General features: G+C 43.9%; 3 protein-coding genes across 6 annotated transcripts in view; 1 reads left to right on the top strand and 2 right to left on the bottom strand.

The window, feature by feature from the left end:
- Positions 1 to 3,789, bottom strand: part of LOC147019100 (uncharacterized) — a 35,999-nt gene extending 32,210 nt beyond the window's left edge. The window contains exon 1 of the mRNA XM_085899404.1: positions 3,688 to 3,789. The gene's annotated coding sequence lies outside the window, so the exon portion shown is untranslated. The remainder of the gene's footprint in view (positions 1 to 3,687) is intronic.
- Positions 3,790 to 3,822: 33 nt separating this feature from the next.
- Positions 3,823 to 9,880, top strand: LOC147019101 (uncharacterized). Its single transcript, XM_085899399.1, has 2 exons — positions 3,823 to 3,943; positions 6,172 to 9,880. The coding sequence occupies exons 1-2, from the start codon at positions 3,916 to 3,918 to the stop codon at positions 8,232 to 8,234; spliced, it is 2,091 nt and encodes a 696-aa protein (XP_085755525.1). The 5' UTR covers positions 3,823 to 3,915; the 3' UTR covers positions 8,235 to 9,880.
- Positions 9,881 to 9,997: 117 nt separating this feature from the next.
- The window catches only part of ECEL1 (endothelin converting enzyme like 1), a 34,139-nt gene continuing 29,816 nt past the window's right edge, over positions 9,998 to 14,320 (bottom strand). For 2 of the 4 annotated variants that reach the window (XM_085899383.1, XM_085899384.1), the window contains exons 15-17: positions 12,075 to 12,170; positions 11,124 to 11,200; positions 9,998 to 10,570 (exon numbers count right to left, since the gene is read on the bottom strand). In XM_085899383.1, the coding sequence (XP_085755509.1) occupies positions 10,471 to 10,570; positions 11,124 to 11,200; positions 12,075 to 12,170 (273 nt within the window). In that variant the 3' untranslated portion in view covers positions 9,998 to 10,470. Of the gene's footprint in view, positions 10,571 to 11,123; positions 11,201 to 12,074; positions 12,171 to 14,320 lie in introns of those variants that run through there. The other 2 variants (XM_085899385.1, XR_015062633.1) reach the window with 2 other exon arrangements.

Here is a 14,320-nt window from a genome sequence, read left to right on the forward strand (position 1 = left end):
TTATACTTGCCCTCAAATCTTTTTCTGTACCTTTGCACAATATTGTGGCTGGGCGCTGCAGCTCCCTCTGCTTGCTTCCTGATGCAACACCCCAGGCCGCTTGGGCCACCTCCGAACTACCTGCTCCGCTGAATTCTGCAGAGTCCTCACTGATTCCCCCAAGTGCCCTCCCTGGCACATGGCACCTCGCATCGTCTCTCAGGGTACCCAGGCCCACCTCAACAAAATTTAACTGCTCCTCTGGGCCCTATGCCCTGTTCCGGGCCAGGGAACACCCAGGGTGCCCTTACCCAAATACCTGCACCCATGAGCCACACCTCAGCTTGTCATTTAACTCTTGAATCTTTGCAACTAAAAAAACAACAAAAAAAAAAAAAAAAAAAACTTACCTTTTCTAGCACCAACACCAGAATGGCATCCAAATTCCGAAACAGCAGAATCGCCTCTATCTACTTAACTCTAAACAGGGATTCCTCTCCCTAGGAGGGTTGTGCTTCCTCTTCACAATCACATCCTCTTTGCACCATTCATTCAATCTCAAGTTCTGAAACATTTGGCTCACACAGCTCATCCACATTTACCTCTCCTTACGTATCAGTCATTATAAGCCTGTTGTTGGCTTCACGGTTAAGGTGGCTGGCTTAGGATCTTCGGGTCTGAGTTACATCCCTTGTCATTCAATTAAATACCACAACACCAGATGGGTTAACTCAGCCTGTCATCCTTCCGAAGTCTGCAAAATGAGTACCAGCTTACTGGACACAGGGGGAACTGCATCGGTGGCAAAGCTGCGCTCCCAGCAATGATGCATCAGCAGCCATAGGCCGCGTACGAAATAATAATAATAATAATAATAATAATAATAATAATAATAATAATAATAGTAATAGTCAGTCATTACCCCTTTCGTTCCGAATCTCATCAGGATGGGGAGAGGAAGAAGGAGGAAGGCATCAATCCTATTGCCAGGCAGTTTTAAAAAAATTCCTAAATGTCAATTTAAAATGTCACTAAATCCCTCCAACTCGATGGTCTCCGCTCCATCAGTCGGCCTGCCCGGTCTTCCATCTACGATTTACCAATGAGCCCTGTGAATTCCCCACAGAGAACCCAGCCTCAGCCTTCATAGGCAACCCCGTGCTGCAGCACTCCGCAGGATCGACATAGGATTCCTGACGGAGATCCCGCAGATCCACATGGGATCACCCGATGGACAATATTGTTGTGGAAACGATTCCATACTGGACATGTCGTCCAATGGTGAGTGAGACGGGAGCGGCGCGTCACATCACCGATGACGTGTGGGCCAGGGGTTTCACTGATAATTCTGTTAATGTGGTGATAGCCATTGTGTACTTTTGACTTCAACAGCCATTGTGTACTTTGTGAATACTCATAATCAAATGATGATGGGGAATTAGATGGAAGATGGGCAGATACAGGACAGCTGTCCCTTGTTCATGATGTAAAGCTCCCAAGTTCCTTCAACAGCAGCAGATGGAGACACGGCTATAACTCAGACCTGGTGTTTCCTTCAAACTGCATTGCTAATCAATGTGAGAAAATTGTCCTGGATCCAATTCCAAACTGACCTATTGGAATCAAAGTCCATGCAGTGGTTGTCCCTCATGCGGTTTCCAGCTTCCCATGCTGACTATGATGTTTTTGTGGAGATGATGAAAAGATCCTCTCGGACCAATGTTCCAAGAGACTGTTGGATGAATTACATCCCGGGACTGTCACAGTTTGCTCAGGAACTCTACAAGGACTTCTCCAACTGATTCCAGACTAATCCATTTGGGAATGATACCTTGGGATCTGCATAGAGACTGATCAATGCCACATCAGAGAAGTGGCGAAATAACGATAGCAGCAGAAAAAGCCTGGAAGACCATAAAGATGCTGGGAAATGACCTAATGAAAGCACAACCTCAGTGTGAGATCACAGTAGACCAAGCCACTCACCAGTTCCTCATGAAGAGCTGAGGAATCCCAGGCCATCACCCAAGTGGAATTAAACCTGCAATGCTCTGCCAATGATGATGAACTCTAACTTCACCAGAACGTTCACCATGAGTGAATTCCTACTTGGCATCAAAGTGATGACCCGCGACAAAGCTGCCGATCATGATGACATCCTCTGTGAACAAGCATATTGGACCAGTAGCTCTCCAGTGGTTATTAGACATGTTCAACAGCCGTTTGACTACCGATAAGATCTCAAAGCTGCGGAGACATGCAAAAATAGTGGCTATTGTGAAACCTGGAAAAGATCCCACCAACACCATGAGCTTCCGGCCCACCTCCCTGCTCTGTCGCATGTACAAACTATTTGAGAGACTCATTTTAAATCACCTAGACCCCTTTGTAGGTCAGCATCTCATCCCCGAGCAAGCAGGTTTCAGACCTGGGAAGTACTGCACAAGCCAGCTCCTGAATCTCACCCAATTTATTGAGGATGGTTATGATTAAGGGCTGATAACTGGAGCTGCTTTTGTTGACCTTACTGCGGCATATGACACGCTCAATATTAGTGTTCCAGATTACAAAATATGCAAGACTGACAGATCCGATTCAAAACATGCTGGCCAGTAAACGTTCCGATTCAGCAGCAGAATATGTTTGCCCTTTTTGAGGCTGTTCCTCACATGCCAGGAAAATGGATCCAGTCCTCAACATGGCCTGCAGAGCCATTCCCGGTTGTCTTAAGCCAACACGTGTGGACGACGTCCACTTGCCATGGGGTATTGCTCGACCTTCAATCAGAAGGGCAGTCTCCTGACAAATAGAACTGAGCAGGAACGTGACTCTCACCACCAACTCTTTCAACACGAGCCAGCACCAAAGAGGTTGAAGTCCAGGAATAATTTCCTTCATATTATTCAGCCCCCTGGATGGCAACCCACAATGCTGCAGGATAGATGCTTGGCACCTGTAATCAAGGCCTCACAAGCTGTCACTTGACCTTGAGGTGTCCCTTCCAAAAGAAGACAACGAGACACGGCCAACCTCGTTGCGTCTCAATTGCATCAGGATTGGAGTTGGATGCTGAAGTGGGGATACAATCAAAATGGGCCAAACAATCGTGACTATGGAGAAGCTCCTCAAACAATGGAGCATCTCCTCGATTGTCCTCTCTTACCAGAGCCTTGTGGACCAGACGACGTGTCAGCTCTCAACTTGTATGCCGGAGCCTGCGTTTTGCAGTGGAACAACTGCCTCCTGCACGTTTAACGGGACGACTTTCTCTGACAACTTCGGTGTTACAAGAGTAAATCTAGCCGATGCTGTCACACGGTCCATACTATTCTTAACACAATCTCGCGATGGATCCCCTCTCCTCCCACGTAACTATCATACTATCTTACATTGTTACCTGAAACCATGACTTCAAATGTATTTTAAATAATATTTATTTCAATAAGCCTTAACCTACCATATATGTCGGAGAAAGTAAAGCCCATGGTTGGGTGTGCCTATTCAGGCTTCCTGACACAAGTGGCGATCAACACAGCTGCTTGCCTTGGACGGTCATCAGGGGGTTCGTACAACCACTGTTTGTATGAGATAAAGCTGCAGCACCCTATATGGCTTGTAACCATCTTTAACAACGACAACAGCACCAAAACATAGCAGTCACGAACTCTAATTAGTGATGTTTTCAGATGCACATTACAGGTAACCCACCTGCACGCAATGCAGGATCTAAAGGTGGACAGGTGGTGCAAATGGCAAGCGCTGCGTGCTCGTTTGGCCCACGATGAAGCATTTTAGAATCCAAGCTTTGAGAACGAACTTTGCATCCCAGGTCTGCTCTCAGGAAGACAGTGAGAGGGGAAACCACCCCCCTTGTTGTGTCACTCCCACGACATCCAAGTGAATCAAGACGATTCCTCCTGAAGCAGATAATAGGAGATGGAGGGAGCATTATGCAGCGTGAAAGGTGAGGGTAATATAATTGTGCACGTTACTGATAAGATTTGTGTATCCGTGGTGAAATAGTTGTTGGATTTCCTTTTTGCTGATTAATGAACCTTTCATTCGAAGGGTTCTGAGGGGGTTGTGAATACGAAAGACTTATTCACTTAGTCTCTTGCCTTCATCGTGTAGGAGAATCTTTTTCTTTTCAATGACTACAAAGAGTTAATTTGTTCATACAGAGCTTGTGGCTGCTTGGCTGCATCATTTTTCTGGAAGCGCAGCTGTTGCTGATGCAGTGCGACTGTTACCAGGAAGCCGATACTCATTTTGCCAACCACAGAAAGATGAGAGGCTGAGTTAACCCACCTGGTGTTAATTGAACGAAAATAAAAGAGGGCTTGAACTGAAAACTGTAACACCTGAAGCCAGCCACCTTAACCATTAAGCCAACACCAAGCTGAGAAAGAGTGTGATTGGGGTTTTTTTTTAAAAAAGGGTTGGGGTTTTCCCACTTGGGGAAAAAAAGTGTCAACTTTTATGGGCATAATCCCTAGACCAGAGGTGTTTTTTTGTAATGTACCACCACCCACTCCCAAAGTTTTATGTTTATGAAAAGTAATCTCAGCCACATAGAGGAGTTCAGGTCAAAGGCTCGACAAGAGGGCAGGCAAATAAATAGAGCACAGTTTATGGGATTTGAACATCACAATCTGTGCACTCATTTGAAAACGTCAAAGAAGCTAACCTGATTTACAAGAAGCACGATCCCCACTGGCTGCGCGTCCGGCTGACAAAGCAGGAATTGCTTCTCGTCGCGACTACAAACAGAAAGTGAAGAGATGGTTTTGTGGAATGTCTCAAAGAACAATTTTCAGTACAGTAATAGCTGCAGTCTCTTCCATGGCAATAACAGTGTCCCTTGAATTTTCTTTATCAACTATCCAATTGTGAGACAAGAGGAATCTCGATTATGCAAGTGGGGTGTTGCATCAACAAGCTGCACCGTCCTCCATGGTATACATTAATCCAGCTGTTCCGTGCACTAACAATCGCTGGTGGATATTTAAGATACCGCTCTACCTTCCTTAAAGAGTAAACCATTGTGTATTGGTTCCCTGGGTCAAATTATATTTATCGCTCGATTTATGTAAGGGGAACGACATGAGCTGCATCCTGGGAATGATGCAATCAGCACAGATGTGATGCATACTCACGAATGATTATGTTGTGTGTGTGTGTGTGTGTGTGTGTGTGTGTGTGTGTGTGTGTGTGTGTGTGTGTGTGTGTGTGTGTGTGTGTGTGTGTGTGTGTGTGTGTATATATATATATATTACTAAAACTCTCATCATGTATGTATGTATGTATGTATGTTCCCGAAATACAGCCAAACAGTACACGATAGCGCAAAAATTTTAGGGCCACCTTACTCACCATTCTCCTGCGGTGTGCAGTATCAAGTTTCGTTCAAATCGGGCAATGAAAAAATTATTTAAAAAATCAATTCCCGATTCAGTCAAGTACTCTTCGGGAGAATTTGATCAATGCAAACAACCTCGGCAGTATAGTTTTCTGGAGCTATCTTTTTTTTATCAACCTCTTTTACAACGGGAACCCAATGGGTCCACGGGTCATCTAGTGTGTGTGTGTGTGTGTGTATATATATATATATATATATATATATATATATATATATATATATATATATATATATATATATATATATATATATATATATATATATATATACACACACACACACGTAACATACAAAAGTATGACATTGAAATTTGTCTGTATGTGTGTGTGTATAAATAAATAAATAAATAAATATTTTGGGCTGACCATGGAAGCCTTTCATGGAGGTATGCCATTAATTATCTAAAAAAGGGGTGTTTAAATTTACCCAAACACTCCATTTTCATTCATAGACTTTCTTGGAGTTCTCTTAGTATGCATGCAAAGTTTGGGGCCCCTTGGCTTAATGGTTTTGGAGTTATGGAGGACACACACACACACACACACACACACACACACACACACACACACACACACACACACACACACACACACACACACACACACACACACTAGTATAGATACATATATACATCGGTGTATGCGCTATCATTTATGTTTGCACTATACTTATAAATGCCTATTGATGTCCCACAAGCTAGAGGGTTGAATAATCTTTTTGTGTTTGTATTATATCTTCTCAGGATCATTGTCGTGTTTATCTTTTACCATCAGGACTTGATATGGCAACCACGGCTTTCACCCTTTTGCTGTTGTGCCTTACACTTCCTTCTACATCTGCTGAGGGTCGAATGGATCATCCAGCAGCATGCGAGTCCGCTCTTGATAAGATAGGAAGGCTCCGAGCAAATTGTAGTTTACGAAGAATGACAGACCTTCCGGACGACATCAAAGCAACGACGAAGGTTTTATGGATGAATCATAATTTTCTGGTCTCCCCAGACTGGTCACACTTAAATAGGCTCACTGTCCTTGAAGTAGCTGACTTTTCGCATAACAGCATCTCGACAATTTCACTCAAAGCTCCCAGCTCAATGTACTACCTTGATCTCTCATACAACAACTTGACTGACCTCCCATCTTTCCAGTTCCTTGACAAGCTCACAATCCTTAAACTCAACAACAATAACTTGAGCTTCTTGGCAGACGGGGCCTTCAGCGAATTGCCAAACATTATTGAACTTCACCTGAAAAATAACAACATTCGCTTGTTACATGACACAGTCTTCCACAACCTGCCCAGCCTCACACACATCCATCTCGGCAACAACTACTTATCCTCTTTGCCACTGAGCTTGCTGGAAGACCAAACAGATTTCGAAGTGTTGGACATTTCCAATAATCTTCTGCGCATCATCCCTCCAGGATTTTTCAGCAATGTCAACATAATGTACCTGTATGCATTTGGTAACTTCTGGAAGTGTGACTGTAGTGCTTTATATTTTGCCGAATGGATTTTGGATTGGGGAAGTCTCTATGATGAGCATACATTTCCCAATGACAGCAGCGTTGTGTGCTGGGAACCCAAGATACATAAAGGAAAAGCTCTAGGGGAATTAACAGAGGATGAACTTTGTGTAAAAACCCCCATACCTCTTCTGGCAGCAAGAACCACCCGCATTTACCGTGAGGAATTGCAGAAAAGTACTCCACCACAAAAAGCCACAACTTTATCGACGATGGCAACTACTTCCTCATTTAGTAGAACTTTGTTGAATCGTCTCTCCACCATTCTTTCATCTCCGTCCACCAGGCCTCCAGAACGAACATCTGCAAGAATCTCACAGTTTCTATCAAAGACATCCAATATCTCCTCATCAGATAGTTTCACCAGTAGTGGTGAATCTCCCACTTCATTCCATAGCACAAAGACAACTACATCAGCACCATCTTCCTCACTCACATCTACAGCAACATCAGCACCCAGCAGCACTCCGCTACATGAAGAGACATCAACACTGACTGTAACTCATTCTTCGTCATCCGCTGAAACGCAGAGCTTGCTCTCATCATCATTGCCAATCATCAGAACAGAAACCCCAAGAGGAGCCTTCGCAGATCCGACAACCACAGCGACAACTAAAATGTACACAAGTTACGAGACAATCCTGGACACTACATCTCCGGACTCGACTCCAATGTCGACTGTTACCTCTAAAATCTGGGGAGCCCTAAGCCAGACTTCAACTGATGTGCTGGATGATGTTTCCAACACTTATTCATCACCTACACCTCAAGGTGTAGATATCGACCTAATGGTTTCGACGATCACTCATCTCGACGAGACAACCTCTCCTCCCCAATTGTTGACGCCACCAAAAAGTTATCCAACACGTTTTCCTCTTTCGCCAAAGGTACCAGCAGTGGAAGTGACTTGCAAGGTGCCACGACCACCCGCAAGCATCTACAGCTGGGAGGCCCTGAGACTTGCTTTGATGTCGATGGGGGAGGAAATATTTGGGAATCTGTGCATCTCAACTGCAATGCCTCGCTTCGTCATACTATTGTTTCACATACTTTTGGGCTCCTTACTGCTCTACTGTCTCATTAAATTGAGGAATTCCACTAAGATCGTGCATTCATATAAAAGGATGAGAAAAGCAGATCTGCAGTCTCTTTTGTTCCAGAACGAAATAATCAACCACCCAATTAATGTGCGCAAGAGGAGGGGTGCACATGGAGACCGCCCTGAGAGATATGAAAACGACCCTCTTTGGTATCGCTTGAGGCATTACTCAAAGGATGATGGATATGCTGTGTCTGTCACTTACTTCTGACCAGGTGTACAAGGAAATGTAGACAGAGAGAGAAAGGCCATTTGGTCCATCATGACTGTACAATAATGCATACCCCCATCCTTCCAACCAACTGTTATCGGTAGTCAAAATGGAGCTGACTCTCAATGACTTCAGGGAATGTTTAGTAGGTTAAAAAAAAATGAAATGCAGACTTTAATTCTTGTTAAAAACTTTTGATAACTGTATTATTATCCCCAAGAACTTGGAAATTGACTGCACTTGCATCATCCTCATCATCATCATCCTCATCCTCATCATCATCATCATCATTATTATCCATGAGCTGACAAAGGGTGGCAGCCAAATCTCCAAATATTTCTAGACTTGCCATTTCACAAACATCTTTTGTGGATCATCTCGCTGGTTGTCGACAGTCATCGAACCCGATAACGCAACACCATCGATACCTCTGTCTTTCCTTTAAATGTCTAACAGCTGCCATATTGAAAGAAATAGAACCTGGCTAGATCACACAATTCCTTGCATTAAACATGTCTTGATGTCTTTTTCAGTTTTACTCGATGCTCTTGTGACCTCACAAACCCCAAGTCCTCAACCTCTGCCTCCCAGCCCGAAGGCATCAATACCCTCCCCACTCACTCCAAGTCTTCAACCCCACTCCCCACCAAAAGTCCTCATCCTCCCCCCTCCCCCCGCAAAGCCTCATCCTCCCCTCCTGACTCTGTCCCATCTTTGCTCTCAATCCCCCCTCCCGACCCCAAGTTATTCCCCTCCCAACCAAAAGGCATCAATCTCCCCCCTCCCCACTACAAGCTTTCAAACCCTCTCCCTACCTGTCACGGTTGTCTGTCCAACTCAGAATCCCACGAGGTACGTGGAAAAGATCTAATGACGTGGGCTTAAGCCCTGCTTGAGAGAATGTCTTAAAGTTATTTGGGTGGTGTATAAGGCAACAGACCACGACCTCGATCACTCAGGCCTATCTTCACAAGGTCCGTGACGCCAACCACCATCATTTAAACTGTCACTTTGGTCGTTTTTCAATGAAGGGAAAACTTATAGGGAGGGCATGGCAATTGTGAATATGACAGCTCGGAATATGTGTTTGAGTTCGCGTCGCACTTTTGCAAACATAATGAAGCACCACTCTTCATTGCTTGCTCCACTTGCTGAGTGGCTCGGTGAGCAGCTTGCAAAGCGATAACAACATGCTTTCTAACGGAACACACCCCTGGATCCACACATGCAACTACTTATGTTAGTTTGCATATAACACTTAATTTACATACAATGGTGATTGTGCAAAAGTGCAACCTGGAAGTCCTCATGGCTTTATCGTGGGTCTGACCCGAGCCTGACATCGAGCGTCAGTCATCACATTTCAGTTTGCCTTACGTCATCATACTCCTTGCACATATTTTATACACTTCCTAACATTCCCTTGGCCTTGTAACAATTTATTTAATTTCATATACGGCTCTTCGCCTGTGGATGCAACATCTGTAACCTCGGGCTCTCGGGGAATTGTCGGGCATATTGTTGAAATGCAGTTCAGTATTAATTTCTTGACGAAGGCAGAAATGTTTGAGTTATTATAAAAAAAAAAAGTTTAATGATCATGATGTTGACTTATATTTTGACAAAATAAAATAAACTTTAGTGTGTTTTGGTCCGTTGTGGGTATCTTGTTATGAGGACCTCGTGAACGCCCCCAGTATTTCTGGGATGACGGTTGAAGGCTTCTAGATCTCAGACACCTGATCTATCATGGGAATCCAAACCTGCAAGTCTGATAGGAAGCATGACGTCATTTTTTTTTTTTTTAAGCACCAGATAACTACCGAACTACCGAATAAAGCCTTACACTCACCCTGACCATCTGTCAATGAACGACTCACAAATGAGTCCTTTTCAAACAATAATAATATTCCTTTATTGTCGTTGCTTTTAAACACGATAAGGAAGACACGATGTAAGATGAATAAACAAATGTTTTTCGCCCCATTAGTATATGGGACTTTGATGGATGCGGACATTTGCTGCAGCTTTGAGTGATCACGCAGTGGACGCAATCATCACAATGACAATGGAATCGATGCATCATGTCATGAGCTTGTTGACCTCTTTGTGAGGAGCCAGTTTTAAGGACTACCTGCAGAAGCCTCCATTATTACGCGTGCAGTCAGAAGTGTGTCCTTCAGGGTTTGAATGACCGAACTTCCGAGCAACTTCATCGTTCGACAGTGTGTGCAGATCACCAGACGGAGCATTTCCAGTCGGGATTCATGGGGCAGCCGCTCGGACATCGGAAAGCTCGAGAAAACTCCGTAAACTGGGACACACTGCCGAGGACCCTTTGAGATCCAGAGGGTGGAGTGACATCAAGCAAGGGTCAATAGATGAGGTTGCACAAGGCACAGTAACGAGCGAATAAACTGACAATTCAGCACAAATCTCTATATCATGGAGAGAAAGTATAATGTATGTATGTATGTATGTATGTATGTATGTATGTATGTATGCTTCATCTCCTTCGAGAGGATTTGACTCAACAAATCTATTTGAAACTTTCAAGGATTGATGAGGGCACCTTGAAGTTGTGCCTGGAGACATTTCGTTTGATTCCATGAAGTTTTAAAAAAAAACGAAGTGCGTATGCTTCTGCTTCATGTACATAACCCCAGGTTATTTTTATTTTTGGAAGAAATTGAGGCAGTGGTCCGTTGCCTATACACTGCCTGAATAATGGGACGTATCAGAAGAACTTGCTGCATGTTTCGAACAAGACCGAACAGAGGGAGGCTACTCCGCTAGTGTTAATACAATAATCGATGGGATTACCGTGATAGAGTTTACTCTGAAGCTTCCACGGTTTCTACTTGTTGTCTTTCCTGCTGTGTGCCGTACCTGTACATCTCAGGTGAGTGCTTGTCCGTAATCAACTGCATCAGCAATGCTCGAGGGCGTTTCTTCATGCACCAATTCTAAATGTTTAGAGAGAGGGGGAAAAAAAATCAAGTTAATTTTCTTGACACAACATAGCACACACTTGGGCAGGGGCGTTTTGAAGAATCATTGAACACCGTGAACAGGCTAACAGATGACTGAGATGTTTGACTGTGAATAACTCGGCTTGCTTCGGCAACAACATGTTATCTGCATTTCCACTTCCTCTCATTTAGCAGCACTTGGCCTTACCTTACTGTCTTAGGTTCATTAGTTTCATACGCAGCCCACTGCTGGTTTGCATCATTACTGGGAGTATGGCTGTAGGTTAGGGCAGGAATTTTGAATTTGGCCAGGATGCCGACGATAGCTCGCCAAATCTTTGTGAAGGACACCGTGAGATCTTTAACGTCCACCAACTAATGCTGATAGACAGGATACCCAGCTTAAGGTGCATCTGAGGGATGGCACATACAATGATACATTGCCCTGTCTGAACACAATTTGGATATCTGATGCACTGACGTGACCAATGAAAACAATGGCAAGCAGTCCACATGTGACCCAGTGTAGCAACCTCAGATGCAGTCTTATTATCCTACTGGTTCATCATTAAAATAAAGATTTGTTTGATAATATTCACTCATGGTGGAGCTCACACGTAAATCACATGCAGGACAACCCCATGAAGAGACATCAGTGTACGTTTACATGATTACACGAATTACAAGGATACCAGAAGCAAATGGATGAAATCAACATAGTATATGGGACTTGGATTACCTGGGATCGCAGCATCATGAGACAATAATCCCAAGTGGGAACACTAAACAAAAGTAAATCCAAAAGAACATATCCACGTTTCTCAGTTCCGGAGAACATGTCGGTTTAACCGGCAAAACTCATCGTCACCTGTGCAAAAGCAAGGAAGAAGAGCTGCTCATGGGTGTAAGGCAGGCCAGGTAGTGGAAACTCAATTCCGTGTTCCATCACCCATTTCCTATATGCCTGCCAAGTGCACATTTGGATACCAGTCATTAGCTGCAACCAACACGATGGAAGGTAAACCGATATATCAGTCGATTGTATTTATCCTGCCAGTCACATGCTTGGCAACGAAGGTGCTGCACTTTGTTTCCTGGATGGAGAAGGTTGTCTTAGGCTTTCAAAATGAGCTCTGAGCTTGTGTACTTATCTCGTCAGTGGTTTGTAAGATTTTTTTTTTTTGCACTGAAAATTAAACACAGCTTCACGATTCAGTGATGTCAGCAATTAGTACGTGAGAACAATCATGCGGCACCTGGAATGCTCCATACGTCACCTGACATCATCTGACATGCCAATTACATCACAATGCATCATGTTCTGTCTGTCACAGTCAATCAGCATGAGCTATATAGTATGCGATGTTATTTATTTATTATTTTTATTTATTTACTTATGTATTCATTTCCAGGATCTAAGGGCTTGTAGTGAAGCCTGGTGTTGGCTTAGTGGTTAGGGTGGCGGCTTGGGATCCCAGGGTCTTGAGTTCAAGCCCCGTTGGCTGCTGAATTAACACCAGGGGGTTGACTCAGCCTATCATCCTTCCGAGGTCGGCGAAATGAGTACCAGTGTACTGGTCCCGGTGTATGCCCCGGTTAGAATAGGTGTACCATATCCCTGTGTGTCGTAAGAGGCGACCAGGGTTGGCGTCAGGAAGGGCATCCGGCCATAAAACATTGCCTCAAGAAAAAGCCAAACCCCTGCACAGCAGGGAAAAATGGCTGTAAAAACGGTCATTTTATTTTTTTAAGGGCTTGTAGTGGAGCTGCCACACACACACACACACACACACACACACACACACACACACACACACACACACACACACACACACACACACACACACACACACACACACACACACACACACACACACACACACACACACACACACACACACACACACACACACACACACACACACACACGTGTTAAACGAGACAAACACAGCCACTGAGCTTGGGGAAAGTGCCATCACGTCCCAAGGTACTCTGGGTACCAGCGACATCAAAACAATGGCACCACTTTTCTTACCACACTCAGCGCAGCATTTCCAAAGGAGGCATTTTTCTCCTCCCCCATGCTTGTCAACCTTTGGGGATTTTCAATGCTCTTAACCTTTTTAATGCTGAACGTTGTGGGAGAAAATAATTATATTCATGTACTCTCAATTATAATTGTTGCTGGTGTTTTATAAATTTAATTTGTTATGCTATAAGTCAAATTGGATGTCAGTTATGTTTCCCTTTACCCAAGAGTCTTTTGACCTAAATGTTTTGATAAAAGGAATGTCTTGCTATGGAACAAAGTGACCTAGTTGATAACACTGCAACTTTTGCCATGATTCTTTCACCTAGAAGACGTGTATTGCAATTAGAGTTCTTTAGCCTAAGGCATAAGCCCCCTCCACTCCCCTTTCAAAAGCATATAAATGCCAGAGAATGAAATCTTGGTTTAGTGCAAATCATTGTGGATGTTCACCATCTCGGTGGGTTGTACTCCATAGTACTACGTTAATAAAATTATCTGATGTAATGGACTTTCCGTTGTGGACAGTGAATTAATTGTGGCTTTCACTTGAGTAACAGGATTTACATCGAGTCGGTTAAAACATTAAATACGAAATTCTACAACAACGTCAATCACAGAAACAGCACGTACCCATTTTTAGCTTATCTGGAATTAATCCCAGACAAGGTATTGTCATCGTGCACTGTGCGTCAGCCGCTCTCCTATTTCGACTTCTCCAGCCAAACCACTCCGCTGATCCGGAAACAACGTTCCGCTCCAGACTGGGAAGAGGGATTGCAAAACTCGTTCCGGTCACGTGAAGAACTTGAACTTGAAGAAGATCAAAATGGCCGACTTGGTAAATTTCTTCAAAAATATTCTTCTCCAGACCCGGCCAGCCAGAATGCTACCAACTTTGAGGATACAGCATAAGGCCAGGGCACAGATAAGCTACAGGTCCAGTGGTCCATATATATATTTTTTATCTGGTATGACTCAGCAAGAGTTAACCACTGACCTCCCAGACTCAGACAGAGCAAACACTCCAACCATTCCACCACCAAGTCTGGTAATTACCCTGTGCACGCGAATTGATTAGCGGG

This window comes from Eptatretus burgeri, chromosome 10, assembly GCF_056783735.1.
Source record: "Eptatretus burgeri isolate ZD-2024b chromosome 10, Ebu_testis_v1, whole genome shotgun sequence".
NCBI classification, from domain to species: Eukaryota; Metazoa; Chordata; class Myxini; order Myxiniformes; family Myxinidae; genus Eptatretus; species Eptatretus burgeri.

Excerpts from the sequence above, each read along its gene's own strand:
- LOC147019101 (XM_085899399.1), top strand. The coding sequence starts at position 3,916 with ATGGAGGGAGCATTATGCAGCGTGAAAG. Across the intron at positions 3,944-6,171 it reads AGCATTATGCAGCGTGAAAG|GACTTGATATGGCAACCACG; the intron begins GTGAGGGTAATA and ends TTTTACCATCAG.